This window comes from Vidua chalybeata, chromosome 5 (genome assembly GCF_026979565.1).
Source record: "Vidua chalybeata isolate OUT-0048 chromosome 5, bVidCha1 merged haplotype, whole genome shotgun sequence".
Taxonomy (NCBI): Eukaryota; Metazoa; Chordata; class Aves; order Passeriformes; family Viduidae; genus Vidua; species Vidua chalybeata.
In genome coordinates, this window is record NC_071534.1 from 6,506,226 (window position 1) to 6,531,117 (window position 24,892).

A 24,892-nucleotide genomic window follows, 5' to 3' on the forward strand; every position below is an offset into this window, starting at 1 on the left:
GTACTGTTTGTACATATTTATCTTCATGGCAGTCCTATTAGGAATATTATCCATGCTCAGAAAAAATATATTTTGAATTCTTCAGAAAAATTGTTAGAGCTCTAAAGGAAACTGAGGGTGCTGAGCAACTGTTAAATTAGGAATTGTTAATGGCTATTATAAAACAATTAACAGTAAGAAATCATGGACTTGGCTGGAGGCATTTGGTTTCTGAAGCAAATCCAAAGGGTTTCAGGGAACCTTTCTGCTGATTCCTCAGCTGATTCTTCACCACAATGAAGAGAGGACTTCCCATTTCATTCCTTAATGTTTTAGAATTGAGGATAAATGCTGTTAATAGTAAGTAAATGACACTGACAAAATAATTTCTTCAAACTGAGTTGAAAGCTTCAGTTGCTCACTTAGAGTATAGTTGATCAAGACTATTTTTAGAGGGAAATTTAGACAAGATATCTCTTTGTTTCACTCTTAGAGCAGCTGTTTTGCAGTAAATACATTTAATTATATGTGTTAATTATATGATATTGCTGCAGCCATAACAGTAAAATCATTCCAGTCTGTTTTATGCTACTTAGAGAAGTTGAAAATACATTGTTCTTAAACAGAGTCCGAAAAAATGCAAAAATAATGGTTAGAAGGCATTCCAGCTACCTTTTCGAGTTATTTTTAAGAGAGATGCTGCCCAAGGTTCTTTTCTTTTCTTTAACCAAATAAATCTAATTAAGCTTACTTTCCTTGTAAAGTAAGATTCATGTACATTTAGGTAGACAATGAACAGTCATATCCCTGATTAGCATTGCCATGAACTGAGTTGTCACTTGTATCAAACAGCACGTGTAGGTATTTACCTCTGCATAATCAGGGCTGAAGTAACTAAGCCTTGAGTGTGAGTATTCCTAAATTATTTCAGGTATAATGCAAGCCTTGCTCACCATGGTATATTGGAATATCTGGGGCATTTGTATTGAATTCAGTATTTCAGGGTGTTCTACAGTAATGCTTTCTTGCAAGCATCTTAAGTAGATCAGTGTAAATGATCAAACTCATGAGAAATTCCCCTTTTTACCTCATTGTTCTAAGTTGTATCTATTCCTGTGGCGCATTAGCATGACCCATGTTCAAACTGTGAAGGTGGTAATGCTTTCTGATTATTTCTGCTGGTTTTAAACTATTGGGAGAAACCCAAGTTGTCACTGGAATGAATTAAGAATTTAAGATCTGCTCAGGAAGAGTTTAGCTTTTTTTTTTTTTTTGGGGGGGGGGGTGGTGTGACAGTTCCATCATAGAAGCCTGTGCCAAATGTCAGGGGTTTTGTGCATACTGTAAGGTAAACTATACCTATATATCCAGAGTATATTTTAACATGTTCCAAGGAAACAACAGGCTAGTGTGCTCTGCACCTGTGGGACATGTGACATGCAAAGCATTGCCACAGGGTCAGAAGGCTTTCTAATTCCTTATCCTTCCAGAAGACAGATGAATGCTACAATTGCATCCTTCCTGTGACTCAGTGGGGGAAGATGCTTTCCAGCTGTGATGCCTGATACAAATTTTGTAGAGCTGGGGCAGTGATGGCAGTAGTACTTGAGCAGAGCAATTGAGGTCCTGCACATTAAGTGAAGTCTTCTGGCCTTTCTGAGAATGAGTAAGCTGGTGCTAGTAAAGATGCTGAAGTTCAGCTAAGGTATCTGTCGTTTGTCCAAAAACAGGCTGTTGATTTTAAAAATCAGTGCTTAGATTCAAGTATCGGAAATTAGAGGAACTTACGGATTTACTGGAAGAGTTGTTTGTTTTAGGGGAGGTTGGATTTTTGTTTTACTCATGTGTGTCTGTGAAAGAAATAATGTTTTGGCAACATCTTGTAGTGTAGCTGGGGACTTAGAGTCCAACACAGAGGCCTATCCCATACTCATAAGTAATATATTTTTTGAACATAGTGTTACCATTTGTTGTTTATAAATTTTCATTGATTGTTGACTTCCTCTGCTCCTATCAGCCAGAGAAAGAGCTTAGCATGCATGATATTTAACCTGCTCCCTGATTATTTACCAGTATATCCAAAAGAGGACCTGGGAAGCTACAGGCCCATTAGTCTTATTCCAATCCCTGGAAAGAGTTCTCCTAGAAACCTGCAAGCCAAAGGAAGCAGGTGGTTGGCACAAGCCAATGCAGCTTTACTGAGGGCAAATGATGCCGGTGTGCTGCTGTACAATGAAGACAAACAGGATCCTGGGCTGCATCCATGGGGACCATCCCACTCAGGCCATACACAGCTGTGTCTAGCTCTGGTCCCCAAATTCAACAGAGATGCAGAGAGAGTGGAGAGCACCTAAAGGAATGATGAGAGCCCACCCTGTGAGGAAAGACAGAAGGGGTTTGGTCTCTTCTCCATGCGGAAGAGAAGGCTCACATTTTTCCAGTACTCAGGAAGGAGGAGGGAGGCTGTCCAGGTACATGGATGGTACCACACTGGAGAGGACAGGGGCAACTGGTACAAGGTGCCTTGAGGGAGGTTTCATTTTAATATAAGAAAGAAATACTTTACTAAGGCATGTAGTCGAGTCCCTCCCCTTACTAGTAGTTTTCAAGATGTAATTGGACAGGATGCTGGATAATCTTATCTAGGCTTCTTTCCCACCAAAAAATGGACCAGATGATCTTTCCAGTGGTTCTTCCAACCTGGGCTGGTCTATGATTCTGTCGTTCTGTGTTGAACATTCAACCTTGCTTATGAGTTAAGATGAAAGATAATGGTCTGCACTCTGTCAGCTTCATCTCAGGGACAGATGCTTTCTGTGATGGGCTTCTCCTCAGTGCTGTGCACATAAACCAGTGCACATCTGCTCAGTCTCTGCTGCCCCTGGCCTTGGTGCACTGGACCTGAGAGGACTGCTAGTCTGCAGTTCTGCCAGGGTCCCAGCACAAGCTCTATGCAGAGCTGAACATGGCTTTCATAAATGAGAGAGATTTAATGATGAAACTCTAGACCTAAAGCAGTCAAATGACAAGTTTAAACTACCATACATTCAAATCCCAGATTATCAAAAAGGTAAATTCACTGCATTAGCCTATTTATCCCAGTGATTACTGGTACTTAGAAGCGAATTGAATGTGAGGTATCTAATAACAAGAAAGACCCATAGAATATGTCATTGTGTATTCCAGTCTGTAAATTTAAATGAAAAGTAGTGCTTCAGAGTTGTTATTTTATTGTTCCTGCTGATCACTAAGTACAGCATTTTAAAATGTGACTACATTTTCAGTAGTAATTCAATTACTTTGAATAAGCTGTATGTTCATGAGGCTGCTGGTTTGCATTCATTATTATTTTAGGATAAACAAAACCCTTATTCTCCAAGCAGGATATCTGGCATTTTGTCTGAGGCCATTTAATTTTTGCACTTTTAAATATTTTTTTTTCATGGAACTACTTGCTCTTTCAGTAAAGGTGGTGTTTGTGGTTACACCACATCTGTTTCCTGTTGTAGCCTATATTCTCAGTGTGATTTGTAGTATTCAGAATGGCCTCAGAATGTGAAACTCACACCACATTGTGGTTAAAAGCAGCAGAAACCTCTGGAGATACTGCCTCGTAGCAGCTGAAGGTGGGTTTATTGGTGTGTGGGATTCTGTGGGGCTTCGCTGTGAGGAGCTGATCCATGTGGAGAATCCAGAAAGGATTATAGCCTGGGACTTGGTTGTTGTCTGAGTTTGAGTATGTGAAAAGATGATGCTGAAATCTCTTGAAAGTAGTTATTAAGTGATTGTCCCTTTTTGCTTTATTCTTCTTGTACGTATCACCCCTACATCCCTTGCCACTTCCCTTCTGCCTTACACCAGACTGTTTGATTCTGTAGCCAATGGATGTAATTCTATTGAAATCACCTAACATGCAGCCAAAGTTAGTGCAGACAACATGGTGCCATGGAAATATATATATATATGTGGTGGTAGTGGGCAAATGTTTATATTAGGCAACATAGTCCAGATGTGCTCAGGTAAAATTGCAGTGGGAGCAGAGTGGCAGGAATATGTAAATACTTTCAGAAAGGGGCATGTTTTGTCTAGGAGGTGTAAAGCTATCTTTCAAAATAGCCTTTATGTGTCAAACCAAAATTTAATTAAAAGCAGACACTTAAGGATTAAGTCCCTTATCTTTGCCTGACTCTTTTCAGTATAGGGGGAAGCTTATTTGAACAGCTCTTAAAGTTTGCCGAAGAAAATTCATCTCGTACCACACATCTTCCAACTAATTTTTTGCCAGTAGTTAAATTCTCTTAAATAGAGATTTTTCTTTCTTTTATAAATACAAGGCAAAAAACCCCATAATTTTAAAAAATGCTATTTTGTGATGGTGATGTTTTATTGCTTATTACTGTGTGGTTTTATTTGGTTCATTTTTCAACATCCTTCCATTCTGTGTATCTTCTTGGTCTGCTCAGCAAGCACTAATTGCCATGTATTAATTAGTTACAAACAAATGACTTATCTCTGTAGTTTAAGGGGGAGGGAGGAAACAAGTCACCACAGACAAGTCATCTATTTTTGAGATACACATGCATTAGTGCATTTATAGAAGCATGCTGTATATTCTGCTGGACTGAAGGGTTTTGGTAAGCTAATTCCATTAAGTAATTATGACCTTTCTTCACAAGTAAATACAGAGCTTATTCCTACAATCCAGTAAATATGCAGCATCCCTTTAGGGAAATGTGCACAAAAAGATTCAGTTCCTATTTTAATATACTGAGAGTAAGTGCCAAAATGTTGGGAAGTTGGACAAGGTATAGTTTTAAGGAGAAATTGAATTATTATGAAAGTTACAGCATTTCTTCCACTTTTTAAAGGGAATTTATAAATATTTTATTATACTGTGTCCTGGGAAAGGTGTGTGTTTCAGTTCCATTTCTCTATTCCTTTCTTTTCATATGTGCCTGGGTAGGAGTTGCTCCAAAGTAACATTTCTTGTGATCTGGGAAGATATTCTGGCCACCAGCTATCATCAGTCTAGTCTGAGGTTCTAAACCAGTTGATCCTGAAGGTTGTCATTGCATAAGTCTTTGGGTTGGAGCCATGGGAAGGATAGGAAGCCATATAGATTTGTTTGTGGTTATCTCAATTCCATGAGAGAGATTTGAAAACAGTGGTTTAATAAACTACCCCTTTCCCAGTCATTGACTTAGAACATGCTTGGGTGGTGGGAAGGATTCTTTAATGTTTCAGGTATTAGTATGCTACCTTGGATTTTATGAATCATATTGTTTCTGAAATTTTTTATTTAAGGTTGGTTGGAGGTTTTTTCCTGGTTTTGGAAGAGTGGTATATATACTGTAAACTTAAGCTGTGGCCTTGAAACAAGTAGAAATACTTCAGAAGGATTTTTTTTCTGAAAAATTGCAGCACTGAACCATTTTAGGCTTGTCTTAAAACATGGGACTCTATTCCTGTCAGTATGGTACATTTTATAATAATATTTGGCATTCATAAGGCACTCGATCACTTGAACATGCATACATATGTTTAATTAATCCTTTCAGTGCATCACTAAGGAAGTTAGGTATTACTCCTTTTTAGCAGTAGAGAAAAATGACACAGTAAATTCAAGTGTCTTGATCAAAGGCATGTAATTATTTACAGACTACAGCTGTTCCTTGTAGTAAAAAAAAATTACTGTACTTAATTTTGAAGAATGTAAAACTGATTCTTTATTCAGACAGGGGAATATAAATATACTCTGTAGATCTTCTTCACTGTTTGCCTCCCAGTATTTGTGTGGGGTCTCCTCTTAATGCTCTCTGTAATATGGGCAAAGCTCACTTGGGAGGGACTGTGGACTAGAAGATGCTGAGCCAGAACTCTTTGGCCATTATAAATTGTCTTCATTTGTGTAAAACACAGTGATTCCTCTTTAAAACTAAACCAAAACTCATGTCAGAAATGAGAGAGTCATAACAGGAGTAACTATTATACCATAATAATAGTTCCTAAAGCAAAGGTAACAAGTGTTGTGTCATAATTCCACATTACGATCTGGTTATGAGACTAAACTTCTAAATAAATCTTTTAGAGTGAGTAAGTACCTGTTAATAAAGAGTCTCTTCTTTTTTATTAGGGCACCGTGTAACATTGATAGCATTATAATGCATAGGAGATTATTTTTTAATTTGAAGTCTGAGCATAGAGCAGCTAGTTTGTTAATCTGCCAAATAGTGGCAGGTTTATTCTACATATCTGAAAAGTCTGTCTATATTCATAGGTCATGAATGCTGATGGAACTGGTAGGAGAGTCCTGGTGGAGGACAAGCTGCCTCATATATTTGGATTCACTCTGTTGGGAGACTACATTTACTGGACAGACTGGCAAAGGCGCAGCATTGAGCGTGTGCACAAGTGCACGGCAGAGAGAGAGATAATCATCGACCAGCTACCCGATCTGATGGGCCTGAAAGCCACCAACGTCCACCAGATCATCGGTGAGTGGTCTGCTAATCAGCCAAGGGAGAATGTGCTAGAAAATATCAGCAGTGCTGTACTGCAGAGTTTTAGAAATGGGCAGAATTCAGTCCTATGGCATGATGACTGCAGGGTGCAGCTTGATAGGGTGGGTTAGGTCTTCCGTGAGGAGCTTCCAAGTTCTGTAGCTTGGAAGAATATCAAGCTGAACATGTGCTGCCAGTATGCAAAAGCTAAGAATGAGCCAGTTTTAATCCGTTCAGTAGTTTTTACGTTAATATTAGAAAATAATCTTTAAAAATACCTAGAAGTACTTCCTTCCCTGTAGCGTTTGTGGTGTAAAAAAGCAGCATCTAGCTTTAAATTGCCTATCCTAAGCTATCCAAGCACTGGTAGCAGTATAATTGTAGCATCACAGAACTCACCACAGTACTTGAGTATCCTGCTATGTGGATACGGCTTGCAGCTTCTCGCTGTCATGTCTGGATTGTACTGCAGGAAACGAGAGAAATGTAGCTGATATGTAACTTTGTGTGGCTAATGCCCCAAGGTGTGCGTGTTTTGAATGCAGCCCTGTTTCCAACTGTTTGGCCAATTGAACTCCTTAGTGCCAAGCCTCTCTTAGTTCAATTTCCAGCATGTGCAGGTACGTAAGTGAGTATTGCAAAGAGCTGCTTCGCGTGCATCCTGGAGAGACCATTGAATGGATGTGAAAATAGTTCTGCAAGTTTTTTACCTGCAGGAATGCAAGGGGGTAGGTAGCTGGACCAGTGTACTGTAAAAGGCAGCAGAACATACACTTACCATGCGTTCAGTGCTTGTGCTGTGAATTGGGATCATCAGTAGCTGTTGAAGCCCAGATCCCTTTCCCTAGTGCTGGGTTTGTTTCTTGGCATAAGGAAAACAATCACTGGCTTTCCAGCCAAGGAGAGTAAGGTCTGTCTAAAGGATTACAGGAAATGAATGAAAAATAATTTGATCAGAGAATACAAGGAGAAAAACTGCATGTTAGTTTGGAGGACTCATAGTGTGGCTGATGCATGTGAGGACTAGATTCACCTTTCACCTGCAGTCAGTTTGCAATGGGTGCTTTTCCTCTTGTTGCCTGCTTAGGTACAAACCCCTGTGCAGAAGACAACGGCGGCTGCAGCCACCTGTGTCTGTACCGACCACAAGGCCTTCGCTGCGCCTGCCCCATCGGCCTGGAGCTCATCAGCGACATGAAGACCTGCATCGTGCCAGAAGCTTTCCTGCTCTTTTCCAGGAGAGCAGACATCAGGCGCATCTCCCTAGAAACCAACAATAACAACGTTGCTATTCCGCTCACTGGGGTCAAGGAAGCTTCTGCTCTGGATTTTGATGTGACAGACAATCGCATTTACTGGACTGACATTTCACTGAAGGTAGAGATTTAGTCCATGTTGGTTATTAAGCTCCTTGAGATCTTTAAGAGTAGGTTGATTAATGGGGTTTACAAAATTCAAGGGATATGTAAAAGAGTTTCGCTTTTAATTACATTTTCTGCAACTGACTTGAGACATATGCCAACAATAACTTACGGACTTTTGCGATTGGAGAATCGCAGTAGTTGAAAACACAGAGTTTAAATGAGTCTGCAAGTGGTGACTTGGCTGAACTCCCTAAGCATTATATTCTTTTGAGCTGCGTAAGTGATACACATGAAGACTGATACATAAACTGCCCTGCTGTGTGCTGTCACAAACTGGCATAATTAGCAGGTTGTGTTCAAACTAAGAAGTAAACCAAAATCAGGGATTTGTTAACTTCTGATTGGTTGTGAGTATGAGGAGTGTGTGCAGATGGGAATATTGAAGACATGGAAAGGTAGCCCATGTTTGCCAAAAGAATTCTGTACTATTCTAACATTTTCAGGCTTATCAAGGAATGCTTAAACTCTAATATATTGTTAAAATGGAATTCTGGCTGTATCTGCTATCACAGGCTGATCCTGATGGCAGAGTTTAAAAAAGTCTTTTGAATAAAATTTCAAGAAGAGATTGTGCTTAGTGAAATTAAATTTAGCCATCAGTACTGAAGCTACTGAGTTTATCAGTCGTTTGGTTGTTTTCTTCTATTTGCTGTTCTGTCCTGCACTATTTTTTTCATTTGGCTGCTCTAAGTAGTGTTCCGTGCTATAACATTGATGCTTTTGTATAGTCCTGGGAGAGCCAAAATATTTCCCCCTCGAAGCTGGCACTGAGTTATTAAGGTCACTTGGTCATGTAGATGCTTCATTCAACCAGACTAGTTATCCCATTTATTTCCTCAGTGAAATGCTATTGTAGTTGACACAGAATACATTCACAGGGCGCAGTAAATCATTACTTCTGAATAGCAGCATTGTTTGCTTTGCAAATAAGTAGCATATTGTAAGATCCTCTGAGATGTCTAAAATCTGAAAGTGTTTAAAATTCAACAAAGAAAACAAGCAGCCCAGTGACAGGCTGGTAAGTTTTCTAATTTGCCTGTGTATCTTTGTATCCCTGCAGACCATCAGCAGAGCGTTTATGAATGGCAGCGCGCTGGAACACGTGGTGGAGTTCGGCTTGGATTACCCTGAGGGCATGGCTGTGGACTGGCTGGGGAAGAACTTGTACTGGGCTGACACTGGCACAAACCGGATCGAGGTGTCCAAGCTGGACGGGCAGCACCGCCAGGTGCTTGTGTGGAAAGATCTCGACAGTCCCCGGGCACTGGCACTCGACCCTGCTGAGGGGTAACTTGCTGATTTAATTCTGTGTTTATGAACAGTGAAAAACAACATTGTAATGCTTCCTCTAGGGCATGGTAGTTAAGCACTGCCTGTAAACCCTGAGAGAACTGAGCTGGGGAATGCAACCTGGTAATTTAGAGAAATACACTCTTAATGTCCTGAATAATCATTAAAAATATTTAAAAAAAAATCAGAGCAGCTCATTAGAAAGGGATTTATATTTAGTTTCATAATTAACCACAGAATCAAAGTAGTTTTAGGTTTATGGAATTCATTATTTAGAAAAGGACTATAGCTTTGAAAGGAATATATTTATCATTTTAGAAATTAGGATTCTTTTTATCACAAGTTAGGGTCCAATAAAGGTATTAAATGATTTAATTTGAGGATAGGAGAGCGAAGTTTATAGTCTGAGCACAAGGAAGGTATTTATTTCTTCAGATAAGGAAACCTTTTCGTTTGTACAGACAAGGGAAGAAGGACAGAGAAAGAGGGGGAACAATTATATTCACCTATGCCCCAAATGAAAGATTTTCTGAGAAGACACTTCTCAGTTAGATTGAAGTGTAATAGCAAAAGTAGGGCAATAAACAGGGAGAGGGAGGAAGGAATGGGGCAAGTCAAGCTAACTATTCAGCTTCTGAAATAGCTCTGACACACTCACTTGACAATAACTAATGTTATAAGTAAAAATTAATTGAGCCAAATTTAATATTTAATAAAAATAGATTTTTATTACACGACCAAAATTTGGTGCGAGATAGCCACAATCCAATCAGAAAGGGTCAGTGCTGAGCCCGGGTATCGGCGCTGGGTGAGACACAGGTCCGACCGCTACAGCAGAGGGTCCCTGTGTCTTTCACACAGACTGTCCTGCCTGAGTGGTTTTTATACAGTTTGTTCTGCCCATGGCAGAGTCCCTTTTCTTCCTTTCAGAACTTCACATATCCATGTGGAGTTCTTTCTCTGGGTGTGTGAGTGATGAACATCCATGACTGCGTTCCCAGAATCCGGTATTGAGATGTATCTCCCCGATGGCTCCGGCTGTCTCAATCTTAGATATTTTATATCCATCCCTGGTGTTCCTGGATCACCTTGGGAACGACCCATCTCCGGGCTGCCTACGTTCATTCATTTCCAAATGAGGTTCTCCTTCCTCTTGTCCGGGTGGTTTTGACACTGTGATGCAATCCCCGACACTGACTTGTGCGCTCAAAAAATCTTTTATAAGAGTGTTTCTTACCTATATATATATATAAGATATATATAACAATTGTATATGCATGAGTTATCCCATATGCACATAACACTAATTACTGCAAAAACTTTTTGAGGTTATTCCAATATTGCATTTTTTTTCAAATGAAGGAACTTCATTTACATGGGTTACGACATTATCACAGTTCCCAGTCACACTGTGAGAGCTACAGCAATGCAGAGAACTTGAAACATGTTCCTTCTGCTTTATTTCAACATGGTGGTGGCAATGCTCAGTTCCAGTGGGATCCTAGATTGGATTCAGCCCTGATGTGCCAGGGGTTGCCTGGATGAGAAGTCAACATCAGATTCTTAGATTCAGTTACTCATTTGGAACAAAAGGCTGCTATGGATGATTCTGGTTTTACACTGGAAGTAGGTTTTTCCCAAGGATTATCATCATTCAGTGCTTTGTCTCTTCAACACAGATCAGAAAAAAAATTACTTGGGTCAGAATGCCCATTTTTCCTTACAGCAATAGTATAGCTGTATACTTATATATGTATGTACACTTATATAAATATACATACAGTATAGTTGTATTTTAAATTGAAGCTTTCAAGGCATTGCTGCCATGGGGGGCAATTCTAACACTTGGCTCTGTACTGTGTCCAACTTGCAAAATGTATACATAAAGTACTTGCAAAATTTTTAAGAGAAATTTGCAAGTATTCCTGGTGTCTAATGAATTTCTCCCTGCTGATCATCAGTTTTTGAAGCAACCTTTCCTATTGTGCAGTTTGTTGGAACTGAAAGACTTCCCAGGGGTTTGTTACTAGAGTTATTAAAACCCAAAGGTGTAAATATTGGATAGCTGCCTCTTACTTTTATTTTGAAATGGTATCAGCTTCCTATTTTGGAAGTGACTAACTAGCCATCAAATATATAATATAGAAATATACATCCTACTCTACTGTGCAGTGCCTAAAGAAAATGTAAATATGTGCAAGTCTGTCCTTCTTCCAAATGAGGCATAAGCTGGCATGTGGGTATGTAATAATTGTATTTTTGCTCCAGTGGAAATGCCATACAGTTTTGTGTGTCTCGGCTGAGATGTCAGACACTGATGTAAGTACACGACTGGTTGACTTAGTTGTGTGGACATGAGTGGTGGCACCTATTAACAAAGGTACCCTGCAGATCTACCTTTTTGTGTTCCTTCATTTGAGAGACAACTGACTAGAAACAGAAGATAAGGGCTCTGGAAACACACCCTGCTAAATAATCAGGTGTAAATGAAGGTGCCTGACTGCCAGCCTCTGCCTCTTAAATGACATACATGGATTAGTTACTAGCAAAGTGCTGTCACACAGAACTTGCTGGTGAAAATCCAGGTCCAAGTGGGAAAAAATAATGTTGGAAGCATTTTGAGGAAACTTGGCTCACTTTCTTGCCTCTACTTTGGAAAAAAAAAAAAAAAACAACCTAATTTAGCACAATGAGTCTTAATAAATGCTTGAATTTACAGCTCTTCTTTTTCTCTTATGCTTTCGAAGGATTATTGTTTTGGTTTTCCTCTTGAGTTGTCTTGGATTGAACGCAATTATTTTTCTTTCTTCTGTTCTTTTAATCAGGTTCATGTACTGGACTGAGTGGGGTGGCAAGCCAAAGATTGACAGAGCTGCTATGGATGGCAGTGAGAGGACCACGCTGGTCCCAAATGTGGGACGTGCTAACGGCCTGACCATTGACTACGCCAAGAGGCGCCTGTACTGGACCGACCTGGACACCAACCTGATAGAGTCCTCCAACATGTTAGGTGAGCCCCAGAGCCCTGGGCAGCATCCTGAGGGCAATGCTGCTTTTTGCAGCTCCCTCGTGGCAAATCGTGGCTTAAATAATGCAAAGATACACATCATAAGACAAAAATAAAATTTCCCAACCTCGCATGCCTTTAATGTTTGCTTCTATCATTCATGTTCATGTGACACTGTGGTTAGCAAGGCCTCGATTTTCTTGTAAGTGATTGGGTTGCTCAGAAAGTTAAAATTACACAAGGTGTACATATTTCCAGTTATATGTAGGACAAATATGTCATCTTGCAGTGTTTTGGAGGGTCTTGCTTTGCTATTCTCAAGAGCACTAGAAAATACATAACAAAGGTAGAAGGAAAGTCAACAAGAAGATAACATCTTACTCAGCATGTAATTTAATACAATTTGGTTTTATATCTTTGTTAGTATCCTCAGGCATTTTCTCCCCCTGTATTCTGCATGTTAAGGACCTTTTCCTGGCTAGTGTTTATCAGCAGGAGAGTTTTCTTGTGCTGGGGTCTGTGATGATTTTATAAACTGGTAATTGCAGCTAAATGCAGGTGGAATATTTTATTCTTTCACTGTTCCAGAGTACTGTGTGGAGGACCTAGGCCCTCTCAGATTTGCACAGTACCTTGTTTTAACTTCTCAGCACTCACAGGAGTGAACTACCTTGTTGTATGCTAAATTATTCAGATTAGCATTAACAATAGCCAATATTTAAGCATTAATAATTAGCCAGTATTTAATGCTAAAGGAATTAGTCTGCTTTAAACAGTATGCTTGCAGTAGTGGAACAAAGCTAGAAAAATATCAAAACAGGAAAATGCAATATGGGAATTATGTGTGATAGAAAAGCTTTTCTTCAGCTTCTCATATATTTTGGTGTGCTGGGGAGGCCTGCTCCATGTTTCCCTCTGAAATGTGGGACTGGAAACAGCATCAGAGCTTCTTTTTCCCTGTGCCTGTGGCTGGTGACAGCACAGATGCCTGTGGGGCTGTGCATCCTTGACTTCTGTGTGCAAAGAGGGAATGATTTTGTGCTTCATAATCTGTTCATTTTGTGTGACTACACAGCAGGAGGTACCTTAGTAATGAAGTGGTTGATAAAACAGAGTTGAAATAATTTCCCCCTGCCATGTCCTGCTTCTTAAGATCTCTTAACATTTCTATGGTACACACAATTAGCTGTTCCCTGTCCTGACTTTCTGGCTGCTCTAGAATGTTGTGACATTCCAGAGACAAGTTATTTTAGCCTTGTACATTTAATTTTTCTCATAATGCAATGTAGTATTTCATTAAGCTCATAACAATTTTCTATTTATAAGCAATGGGAAAAGTGTGGTGCAAGAGATGCTCAACTGGAAATACAGTGTCAGGATCCTGCACTTGATTGAGAAGCATCCTGTCAGTTTTGGGAAGGGAGGAAAGGACAGAATCCTTCTGAGAACACTGATAATTTTCAAAATTGAAATTTTTTCTTCAGTAAACTACATTTTTTTCTGTGAATGACAAGCAGGATTAGCACATTTCTGTGATAGGCTCTGGGATTCCTTTTGTCTACTGTACATTACTTTGTAATTTACTGTTGTGATGATGAAAGAGTAACTTTAAAGTAATTGCGTGGTAACCTTTCTGGGCAGGGGAATGTCCAACAGTATTGTGCCCATGTCACTCCACTTTTTCTCTCCCTTCTTTTTGGACACAGGCCTTGACCGTGAGATCATAGCTGATGATTTGCCTCACCCCTTTGGCCTGACCCAGTACCAGGATTACATTTACTGGACAGACTGGAGCCGGCGCAGCATCGAACGAGCCAACAAGACCAGTGGCCAGAACCGAACCATCATCCAGGGCCACCTGGATTACGTTATGGACATCCTGGTCTTCCACTCCTCCCGGCAGGCGGGCTGGAACGAGTGTGCCTCCAGCAATGGGCACTGCTCTCACCTGTGCCTGGCAGTCCCAGTGGGAGGCTTTGTCTGTGGCTGCCCAGCTCACTATTCCTTGAACTCCGACAACAGGACCTGCAGTGGTGAGCCATAAGGAATGAACAGGAAATGCAGGAGCACATGTGTTTAGTAACCCATGCCAGCATTGTACTTGGAGGAAAGAAAGAGTTTTAGAGTTTTCCAGTAGTAATATCTTACTGAATTTTAAGACAACATAGAAAAAAGAAAATAATCTTGCAACATACCACTTTCTTAATTAAATAAGCATGGCTGTTAGTGAACTTTTCCAGTGGCTCGGCTACATCTGTGTAAACACGAAAGCTAAACATGTATTGGTTCTGTGTCTCTGTCAGACCCTCTTCAAGTGCTTACTTGTTTGTTTATTTATCTGCTTAGGTATTCCTAGTATTGCCTGGCATAAAGGATTTGTGATACTTTAGTCTGGATTCTAGACTTTGTGCAGCTTTTATGGGGTCAGGATTTCATTCTGTAGTAGCTGTGTTTGCTGGCTGATGAGATGCTGAGGTGGGCCACTCTCAGACCTCTACAAGTGTTTTTCCTCTGTGAGGATGGGTTGGGCTCCATGGCTTCCCCAGCAGTCTGGTTCCTGATCTCAGTGCAGCCAAGCCCCATTTTTCTTAATTGTTGTGCAGAATACAAACCACAAGGCTCCTCAGGCTGTGTGTAATTAGTTTCTAACCAAATAATTTATCCATCTCTCAATAACTGGCTGCAGTGAAGCTCTCATAATTTTGGCAGCAACTTTGGATGGCTGACTTCCACTGGTGTCATTCACATTAGTCAGTGGGGGAAGAGATTCGTGGTACAGAGAGACAGATTATATCTCACCCACATTACGCATGAGTAGAGACATCCAACTTTGTCTTAAAGCCAAAAGCTGGGCAGATTGTTGCACAAATGCCACCTCATGGCATTTTTGGAAAACCATACTTTTCAAAAATCTGGGCTTTTCTACTCCCTTTGTGTTCTGTACTTCTGCTCTCCTTTTTTTTTATTACAATGGCCCCTTACATGACAACTGGATTCTTGCACCTTGGTACTTTCACATGTTCGTGCAAGTAAGAGGCACAGCTGGCATCTCTCTGGTAGTGACTGTGATCTTCTAGGTGGAGGAATTTGACTTCCAGTGGAGAAAAAGTAGCAGAATGATCAAAGGTCATGTTTTTCTTGTGAAAATGCTCCTGGAAACAGAGCAAGGAGCAAAATACAGGAAATGCATTGTGAGCAAATAGAACCATTTCCCCATGGTACAGTTGAGTGCTCTTTGTGTGGTATTAGGAATTTTCCTCTGCTATATTCAAACCTGGGAAATTTCCAGCTTCTCATTTATAGCTAATTGAAGATTTAGGCCTCTCTGTGTATAATTGAATTCCTTTTTTTGGACACTATAATTGGAGAATGAATAGTTCTAACTTTCTTTTGCCTGTATTACTTGCTTATGTACCTCCTGAACATTATTAGTCCATGCCCTGTCTAGAGGTCCTCCCTTTCAGAATACCCTGCTCATGCATGCATAGGTTCTTTTAATTATACTCTGGTGAGATCTCTTCAGACCTACCACGTGTCATGAAGTTGGAAGGCAGGGTTACACAGGAGACATACTCAATGCACTCCATTTGCCTGCTTCCAAAAATACAGATAAAATATGTGACTATTGGGAGGGAGAATGATGAAAACTGGAAAGGGATTTCTGAAATTGGTACTGTTTCAGAGATGTGGAGTCTCAAAGGGAGAAATTCTGCTGTTGCTTTTTATAATGAGCCATCAATTCAAAGTTGTAAGCCAGGCAGTCTTAGAAAGTAAGAGGATATCTTTGGGGAAGAGTAGAAATAATTTTAGGTGCTTACATGTTTACCTGCATTGTTTTACCTTAAGTTTTTTCCCTTTCCATTTCTATCATAATTTCTTGGTAAGAATTCTGATGTTTCTGAATCCATTTTTTTGCTGTACACATTCATATAAACTTGTCTTTGCTTTATTTTTTTTTTTGTGCTTTCTTACACAGTTTAGTGCTAAGTAGAAGGCTGCTTAAAGTATTGGAAAAGTGCTTGGAGGGAAAATACAGATTTTCCAGAAAGCAAAAATACCTTGCAATTAGGCCTGATTGTTATAGAATGTTAGGAGAGAGTGTTGGTTTCCAAGGAAACTCCTCCCTGCCTTTTTTTTTTTCCCAGCATTCAGAATAGCTGTTCAAAGTGTATGCTAAAATAACAAAGCAAGGTGCTGATGTTCTCTAGGAGACTTTTGCTTCCTCCCCTTTCCCAGGTGCTGCCTTACCTGTTTTACAGGCTGGTAAATGAATGCAGTGTCCCACTGCTAATCTCTCTACAGACTTGGGCTGTAGAGAATTGATTGTACAAACTTCAGGGAGGCTTTAAGCTGCATTTCTGGCAATTTACTCTTGTACCATCTTGCACAGCAGTGGCTTCAGGTAGAGCATTACTGAAAAGAACCCTCTGAAAAAGGAAAATGCTTTCACTACCTTCTCTGATTTCTGACCCAGTTCTGTAATTTTTCTCAATGATGTATTCAATGCTTTGTGCACTTACTGTAAGTTACAGCTGGTAAACTACAGCTGTATGGGGTGTTGAAATCTTTGATGGTATTTCTAATTACAAAGAACAAACATTTGTCCAGGAGATTTTTGCAGGGCAGAATATCAAATTTCTTTTTTTCATTGCAGGTTGTCATTCCCAGATAACCATCTAGAAATAATAAAGATACATAGCTTTGAGAAGAGCAAATGCATTTTTGTCCAAAAACACAGCCTCACACACAGTTAAGAAATTTTCCTGTAAATTAGTTGTTTCATTCCAGTACAGGCAGAAAAAGGATTTGTAGGAACAGGACTCAACCACGGTCAATCTCTTTTCCCTGAAACATCTAAATAAGGAACCTGTGCTGGCTTTTTCTCACCTTCCTCTGCAAGTAGAAGTGCACCTAGCAAAGGGTTCAACTTCAATATAGTGGAGCTGCATTTCCCTGAAACCCCTTTAGAAAGAAAATGGACAGTTCTTTGAGGGGCATAATTGACCATTCTTCTTTGAGATGCTTTTGGCTGAGGTCTTTGCATTCACTAGTCCTGCCACTTAAAAAATCTGATCTTTGCCTATCATAGTCATGTACGGACATTTATAGTAAAAAGAGTTAATTTGAAAGGCTTTTCGTACTCATCAGAGGTTGGGATTGTTATGTTTTGATTTTTTGTTTGGTTTTGGCAAAGGAAGAGGGAAAAGGGGAATGAAATAAATGTCTGGTTATGGATTATAGTTGTCATTCTTAAACATAAAAATGCCCTGTGTCATTGCCATGTGTAACTCTTTCAACCCCTTTTCTTTTTTTAACCCATCTAGCTCCTACCACCTTTCTGTTGTTCAGTCAGAAGAACGCGATTAATCGCATGGTGATAGATGAGCAGCAGAGCCCAGATATCATACTCCCCATCCACAGCCTCCGCAACGTCCGGGCCATTGATTACGACCCCCTGGAGAAGCAGCTCTACTGGATTGACTCTCGGCAGAACATCATCCGGAAGGCACAGGAAGATGGCAGCCAGGTATCCTGAGGGGGTGGAATTGCTGAATGTTTGGCATGCCTGTGCCAAACAAGGACTGGTTGTATGGGGATAATTTAGATGCACAGGCTTCCCTGTAGGTTACTGTCCCTTGGTAAAACGACTGTCATCTGGAGTTTTCTGGAGTCCTCAGTCAGTAAATCTGGGAGGTGCAGCAATAAATAAAGCATGGAAAACCAAGGCCAGCTTGAGCATACTGTTGTTCCCAGTACAATTATTTGCTCAACACTGTCTTTTGTCTGGAAGCTGTTTGAAGCCCATATTTGAGATATGAAACATGAAAGGGAAGGTTCTTGGGAGAAATGGGGGGTGTGACAAAGGTATGTGAGCAGAGTGCAGGGCTAGATCCTCTGAAACGAGGAGGCTGGAACTGTGTGAGCACACTGCTGTGTCTGGAGCCTCCCAGGTTCTGGAGCAGATAGGAAGAGAGTTGTTGTAAATCACTGGGGCATGGACTGACTAGACTGAACCTGTAAAAGATGTAGCAGGCTTGGGAAAATGTATTTGACTGGAGAATACAGAGAAAGTAGAGTAGGGTAGAAGGCAAAAGGTAATAGAAGTTTTGGTGGTTCAGCCCTGGCTGGAGGCCAGACACCCACCCAAACCACCCTGTCAGTTCCCTCCTCAGCTGGACAGGATACAGCAAAAGGCTGTATCTTAATTGGGATAAGGGATTACAGTCTGTTCATCACACTTTGTTCTGCCACTGTTTCCTCCTCATGGAGAGGAGTCTTTTCCCTGCTCCAGTGTGGGGTCACTCCCACCGGAGATAGTCTTTCATGAACTTCTGCCTCCAAAATGAGTCCTTCCTATGGGCTGTGTTTGCTTCATGAACTGCTCCAGTGCGAGTCCTTCCCACGGGGTGCAGTCCCTCAGGAACAGGCCCTGGGTCCCTCACAGGCTCACACATCCTACCAGGAAACCTGCTCCTGTGTGGGCTCTTCTCTCCATGGGGTATCTCATAGGGTCACAGCCTCCTTTGGGCATCTCCCTGCTCCAGCAAGGGTTACTCCAGGGACTGCAGTGGATCTCTGCACCCCCGTGCCCTCCATTGGCTGCAGGGGCACAGGGGAATCCTGGAGCAGCTCGTGCCCCTCCTTCCTCACTGCCATTGGTGGTCTGCAGGGCTGTTCCTCTCACAGTCTTATTCCACTCTTCTCTGACTGCAACTGCTTCTGCCCAGTATCTTTTCTTCCTCTTAAATATGTTATCCCAGAGGTGTTACCAACATCCCTGATTGGCCCAGCCTTGGCTGGTGGTGGGACCATCCTGGATTTGGTGGCATTGGCTCTGCTGGGCATGGGGGAAGCTTCCAGCACCTTCTCAGAGAACCCATCCCTATAGCACCCCCCAACCAAAACCTGGCCATACAAACAAATATGCAGGTTTAGTGAGGTTAACTCTGACCAGTGACTGCTTATTCGATTTTGCATTTTAAAATAGGTGTTTTCTTCCTGATTTTTTGAATGTGGGACAAGTGAGAGACTAAGATGAACAGCACAACACAAGAGAGGTGCTATATTCAGTTGAATTTTAAGAGTGTGGTTTCTGGTGGTGGGTGTGGTAGTAGTTGCATCCTGCTGTATGCCCTTCAGCCTTAACTCTTAATTTAGCAATGCTTTTAATTTAGGAATATCTAAATAATACCCAAAACTAGTCAAAGCCACCATGGTTTTGCCAGCTTCAGCAGAATAAACAAATAGAAGACTTGCAGGCACACCATTTCATAGAGGTGACAAGCCAAATAAAGTTAGGCAAATTTTCTGGTGAAGGTTAATTTGGGGATGAGAGGGTAGAGGTTGCTCACTTCATAACCATGGCTTACAAAATGTTTATGTAGGCCATGTTTACTGATTTATTAATCCTCTTCAAAAAGAAGAAAAAGGCATGCCAACTCCAGAGGTCTAGACCAGTAGAAGACAAGACCTTGAACTAGTAAGGTGTTATCTGGAAATGCTCTGAAGTCAGTGTTGTACACTAGCTGATGTCCTTTCCATCTTTGCAGAGCTGCCTTCCCTTGATTAACCACCCTCATGTCCTCCAACTGAGATGGCAGCAAAGGTGGAGAAGAATGAGGCCAGCATTTCAAGTGCTGTCTGGCCTCACTTTGCCTTTGTTTTTCTCTGCTCAGCTGCAGCTTTGGGAATTAGTGATGGTACATTTCTATTGTAGAGTGTTAAATGTGCTGGGGTTGGGTCTATCCAAAATGAACTCTTGAGTTACCAGAAAAGTAGAGGAAATATAGGAGCTGACTCTGGACCTTGAACACAGACACAATTTGGACTTAGAGGTCAAACTTGCAAAGTCTTACAAGCTGCAGTCAGCTTGTGTGATTGTCATTACAGCAAACCATCAGGACTAAGTGTCTCTTTCTTATCAAAGGTGTTGGTGTGGCAACAGAACCCGGGTCGCTCCTTACTTTATGGTAATATTTGGCTGTCTCCTTTTTCTGAGCAGTAGTTAGACATGGTGCATCCATAGCAAATAAAGTTATTCACATTAGATTAAAATTAAATGTTCTCCTGTGTGTTGTTTCCTTTGCAGAGCCTCACTGTTGTGACAAGTCCAGTTCCCAATCAGAACTTGGATATGCAGCCCTACGACCTCAGCATTGACATCTACAGCCGCTACATCTACTGGACCTGCGAGGCCACCAACGTCATCAATGTGACTCACTTGGATGGGAGACCCATGGGAGTGGTGCTCAAGGGGGATCAGGATAGGCCCAGAGCCATTGTGGTGAATCCAGAGAAAGGGTATGTAGGAAAATTCAGGCCCAGGGTTTTGAGAATCAAGTTGTTTTCTTGCTGTAGCTTGTTTTCTGTTTGTCAGAATGAAAAACAACTTTGACATTTGTTAAGATGTCTTGGATTTATAGCAAAAATGTGGAAAGATCAAATGAACCTTTTTTTCCCTGTAATCATTCTGTTCCAGATACATGTATTTCACCAACCTCCAGGAGAGATCTCCTAAAATTGAGAGAGCAGCATTGGATGGAACTGAGCGAGAAGTCCTTTTTTTCAGCGGTTTGAGCAAGCCCATCGCCTTAGCTGTTGACGGCCAGCTGGGCAAATTGTTCTGGGCTGACTCGGATCTGCGCAGAATTGAAAGCAGTGACCTTTCAGGTAGAGTAGCACCTTAATTCAGTGATTCATTTGTGTGGTGTGGGTGTGGGGGAATGTAAAGAAAGGTGTCATCTTTTCCTTCCTACTATAAACAGTCTGTACTATGATTCTAATCGCTCCCTGAATTCCCAGCCAGGGAATGTGCATGATTCATGCAGCATGTCTTTACAGTTTCATGACTGTGATTTGCATTATTAATTGCTACACATGCTATTTACTTTGGTTTCTCACTGCAAAACCTTTGTGTAGTTTCCCAGAGTTAGTTGACGAATAAATAGCAGCAGTTTTGGAAAGGGGAGAAAAAGGGTTGTTTATAAAGGCACTGCTTTTGGTGCAGTAATCTGTCAATCAGAGGAAAGTTCCCTGTTAGTGGAAAAATATGTCCTGCAGACTTGAAGCAGCAGGTTTCCAGGTTGCTCTTGTACCTGTCATTTGGGGTGAAAAGATGTGAGAAGGATAGAGAAGATGTAACATCCCTCTGTCCTCAAACCTCCCTTTTCCAGCTGTGGAATTCTCTTTGCTTGTTCCCCAAGATTGGTTATGCTGCTTGTCTGACCTCTATGAGTTCATTCAGCCCATTTCACAATGACCTAACAACATTATACAGAAAAAGACAAATAGAGATTGGTGTTCTGTTGGCTTGGAAAGCTGCGTTGTTTCAGGAAAGAGAGAGTCCAGCAAGCAACCAGAAGTGGAGCAAGAGAAGAGGGGAGAATTATATGGTCCAGATTGGGCAAGAAAGACAAATGTCTTTCATTTACTAGCCTAATCCAGAAAACTGCTGGATCAGCTCAGCTGCCTCATGTAGCATCAGTACTAATTTGTGATACAGATTGGGCTGGATGTTGTTGCTGGAAATGAGAGTTGAAAGCATAAAAGGAGTTATGGCAGCCTGCAGTAATGTTTGTGGTAATGTCTTCCACTTATGACATGGTACCTTCATTCAAAGTAGCAGCATGTAACCCTGTTAACACCACTTGGATTTTCAGCCTTTTGCTAAGTACCTAGAATAAGCTTTTGGTTTGAAAAACAGTTTGTTTTTCCTAGATGGTTGGAATTAAAGCTCAGAAAGACAGTAATTTTTTTCAGTGGTGTGTCACTGGAAGATTTAGGGTCAGTACTGAACTGTGATATCATGATTGTTTACAGTTTTAAAATGCAAGACACAACCTGAGTTAGTGAATTATTAAAGAACAACAAAAGAAGTGCGGTGGTGTTGCTCGGTACGTTCCAAGCTGTCCCAGATCCAGAGTTTGCATGAGTAGAGTAACAGGCAGGAGAATATTACACGTGCTTTATTTCTCTCTTTATCTGTTATCTGCCTGAAATTAGGACACCAGACAAGGAGATGGGTCTAAATTCTAATTAAGTCTAGGTTTAATGATTCCGCTTTTTTTTTTCCTTAAAGATGTGGCTGTTGGATCACCAATGTTATATAGTAAAAGTTTTTACTTTACAAACCATATTTCAAAGAGCATGAAGGAAGAAATGTTCCAAAACCTCCCTTGATTTTGGCATTTGCACCACAAACAGATTGCTATAATCACCACAATAAATTGCTAACTGCTGAGATGCATTCCTGTGCTTAGGAATGCTGATTAATAAGCTCTTTTGACCAGCAGAGTAATTTTTCTGCATGTTAGCTTCTTAAAAGCATTCAGTCTTTTGCTCTGTCAATTCTGTAGATTCCAGTACCCATAAAAACAAGCTAGGATGCCTTTTATGTGATGTAGTCCTTCTTTTCCTCCCTGTCCTCCAGGCACGCAGTCAGGACTTGGTTATTCTGCCCAAATGGGAGATCCTATTGAAGTTAACCAGATTCTTCACATGATTAAGGGGTTGTTTATGAAAAGGTGACTGGAATTAGCTCCCTACCATGGAAACTATTTGGAAATTAGTTCTTCTATTCCAGAATAATTAGTGTGATTTGGAAATGTCTAATGATTCTGAAATTAAGTAATTTTTATTTGGAAATAGAATGAGCTATGGGTGTGTCTTGATTTTTTGTATTTATTTAGTTGGTTTTAAATCTTTTTGTAAATGGTATTGCTGGAAAGGAGATGGTGATGCCAGGAGACAAAGCTCCTCTTAATCATGTCTCCCTTTCATCTGACATTCCCAATAAAGGAGACTAGCACCCTGATGAGTCAGCTTCGGGTTTCATTGTTGGTTGATGGAAGAAGGGATTTAATGTCTCAGTTTAGTCAGAAATAGTCAGCTACACTTGGTCACAAATATTAAAAAGAAAGATTAAGACATTAAGGGAGTGAAAATATTAAGCTTCAGAGCTTTAGGAACATACTGCAAAATGCCATGCTGATTGACGTGGGCATGGCAGAGCAGGGCATGTACAGACTCCATTTGGGTAGGTCAAGGTTTTAGCTTTTGTATTCCTTCCTGTCTTCTTTGCATTTTGCCCTATTCTCAGCTCAACTTTATTTCTCAAGATGCAGGTTTCTGTTTCTTATGTTTTTCTGACAGAATTAATCATGTTATTGGAATTTAATAGATGGTTGCAGTTATTTAGGTTGACTTACATCACTCAGTCTATTAATTTCTACATCAGTCTGGGTATAACCTCCTTCAGAATTCATCAACGTCTTTTCTTAATCAGATCATTGCTGGTGTTGCTCCAAAGTGGTGGTGAGAGCCCAGCCTAGCTGATTTGAATTCCCATGTTTTTCTTCAGGTTTTAACACTTGGTAAATGTTTGGAAGGTTACTTAACTTCTGAGCTCTCTGTGCATTTAGTGAAAAGGAGATAAATATATTTTTTCATAGCTCAATTTGTTTCTAAGTCATCGTCATTGACATAATGTTAATTAAATTCTCAACAAGCAAAAAACCCCTTTGTACTACTAAACAAAGCAGAGAGGGATAGAATTTATTCAAAGTATAAAATCATGTAGTACATGTGTCTTCTGTCCTGTAAGGTTATCTTGTGTGGCTAAGGTAGATTTTTTTTCCCCCTGGTGTTCAGTTATTCCAGTATATTTGTACAGAAATAAAATATAAAAACTTACGGTAAATCATTCTATGGATGAACAATGTAAAGCTATTGTTTGCTGTAGTAGAAGAGAAAAATAAGCACAGCAGTGAGCTCAGATATCATAAATACCAGGATTTATAGGTAAATTTTCAAGCTTTAGCTTGACATGTGTGATCCTTTTCAGCTTCTCAAAATTGAAGCAGATTCCATGAGCTTTGCAAGTAATTTTGTGCTCAGAATCTGATCAACTCACTGAATATTTGACTATTAATGACCACGTCATCGTGTTAAATAAAGGAAGCATGGATTAAGCCTCCCTCCTGAGCCCTCAGGTTTTGACTAATATTTTTCTTCTGTGTGAGTTACAAAGTTTTCACTGTCTTCAGACAGACTTTAGTGATACCTTTAAAACAACTGTTGACTGTGTTCTGTTCATGTGGAGAGTAAACCATGAAATGTGACAGTTGCTCTTGACTGTATTTAATGCCAGAAAATCTGGCATAGAAATCAACAACCACTCTCCAGAGATGTAAGGCCTCTTGTCTGCACCTGGTGATTGCTAAAGGAACTCAGGAAAGTAAGTATTTGCTAGAAAGAAAGGAGCATTCCCAATTTAGCACTAATAGCTTAGTGAAGGTAACATAGCTGAAAGAAAAGAACATGAGGAAGTCAGAAGTGTTAATCTCATCATTCATGTGAGAAGTCCTGATTACCCTGCTTTCACTTGGAATTTATCTTGTATGAGTTAGCTGAAGCCAATAATCCATCTTCTTATTCCCTGTTGTATGGCAAGACAAAGCAATTAATCTCTCAAAAAGGGAAAAAAGAATGAAAAGAACTACTGATTTCCATCATATTGATAAGAGACTGGAAAGGCTCATGAGAGATGAGCCCCTCCACTCCAGGTGCTTCTTAAATACACTAGATATTTTTTGAGCACAAAAACTCTCTCCTTGGTGAAAGCAGAAAAAAAAATTGATCATGTCTCTGCAAAATGCATTAGTCTTGCATCAGAGGATCCAGTATTGCCTGGG

The 24,892-nt window shown here is 40.5% G+C and overlaps 1 protein-coding gene across 2 annotated transcripts in view; it reads left to right on the forward strand.

Annotated features, from left to right (window-relative positions):
* Positions 1–24,892, forward strand: part of LRP6 (LDL receptor related protein 6) — a 117,978-nt gene that overhangs the window by 78,128 nt on the left and 14,958 nt on the right. For both annotated transcript variants that reach the window (XM_053943535.1, XM_053943536.1), the window contains 8 exons: positions 6,257–6,473; positions 7,567–7,856; positions 8,964–9,190; positions 12,019–12,203; positions 13,907–14,233; positions 17,525–17,727; positions 20,290–20,501; positions 20,680–20,870. In XM_053943535.1, the coding sequence (XP_053799510.1) occupies positions 6,257–6,473; positions 7,567–7,856; positions 8,964–9,190; positions 12,019–12,203; positions 13,907–14,233; positions 17,525–17,727; positions 20,290–20,501; positions 20,680–20,870 (1,852 nt within the window). The remainder of the gene's footprint in view (positions 1–6,256; positions 6,474–7,566; positions 7,857–8,963; positions 9,191–12,018; positions 12,204–13,906; positions 14,234–17,524; positions 17,728–20,289; positions 20,502–20,679; positions 20,871–24,892) is intronic.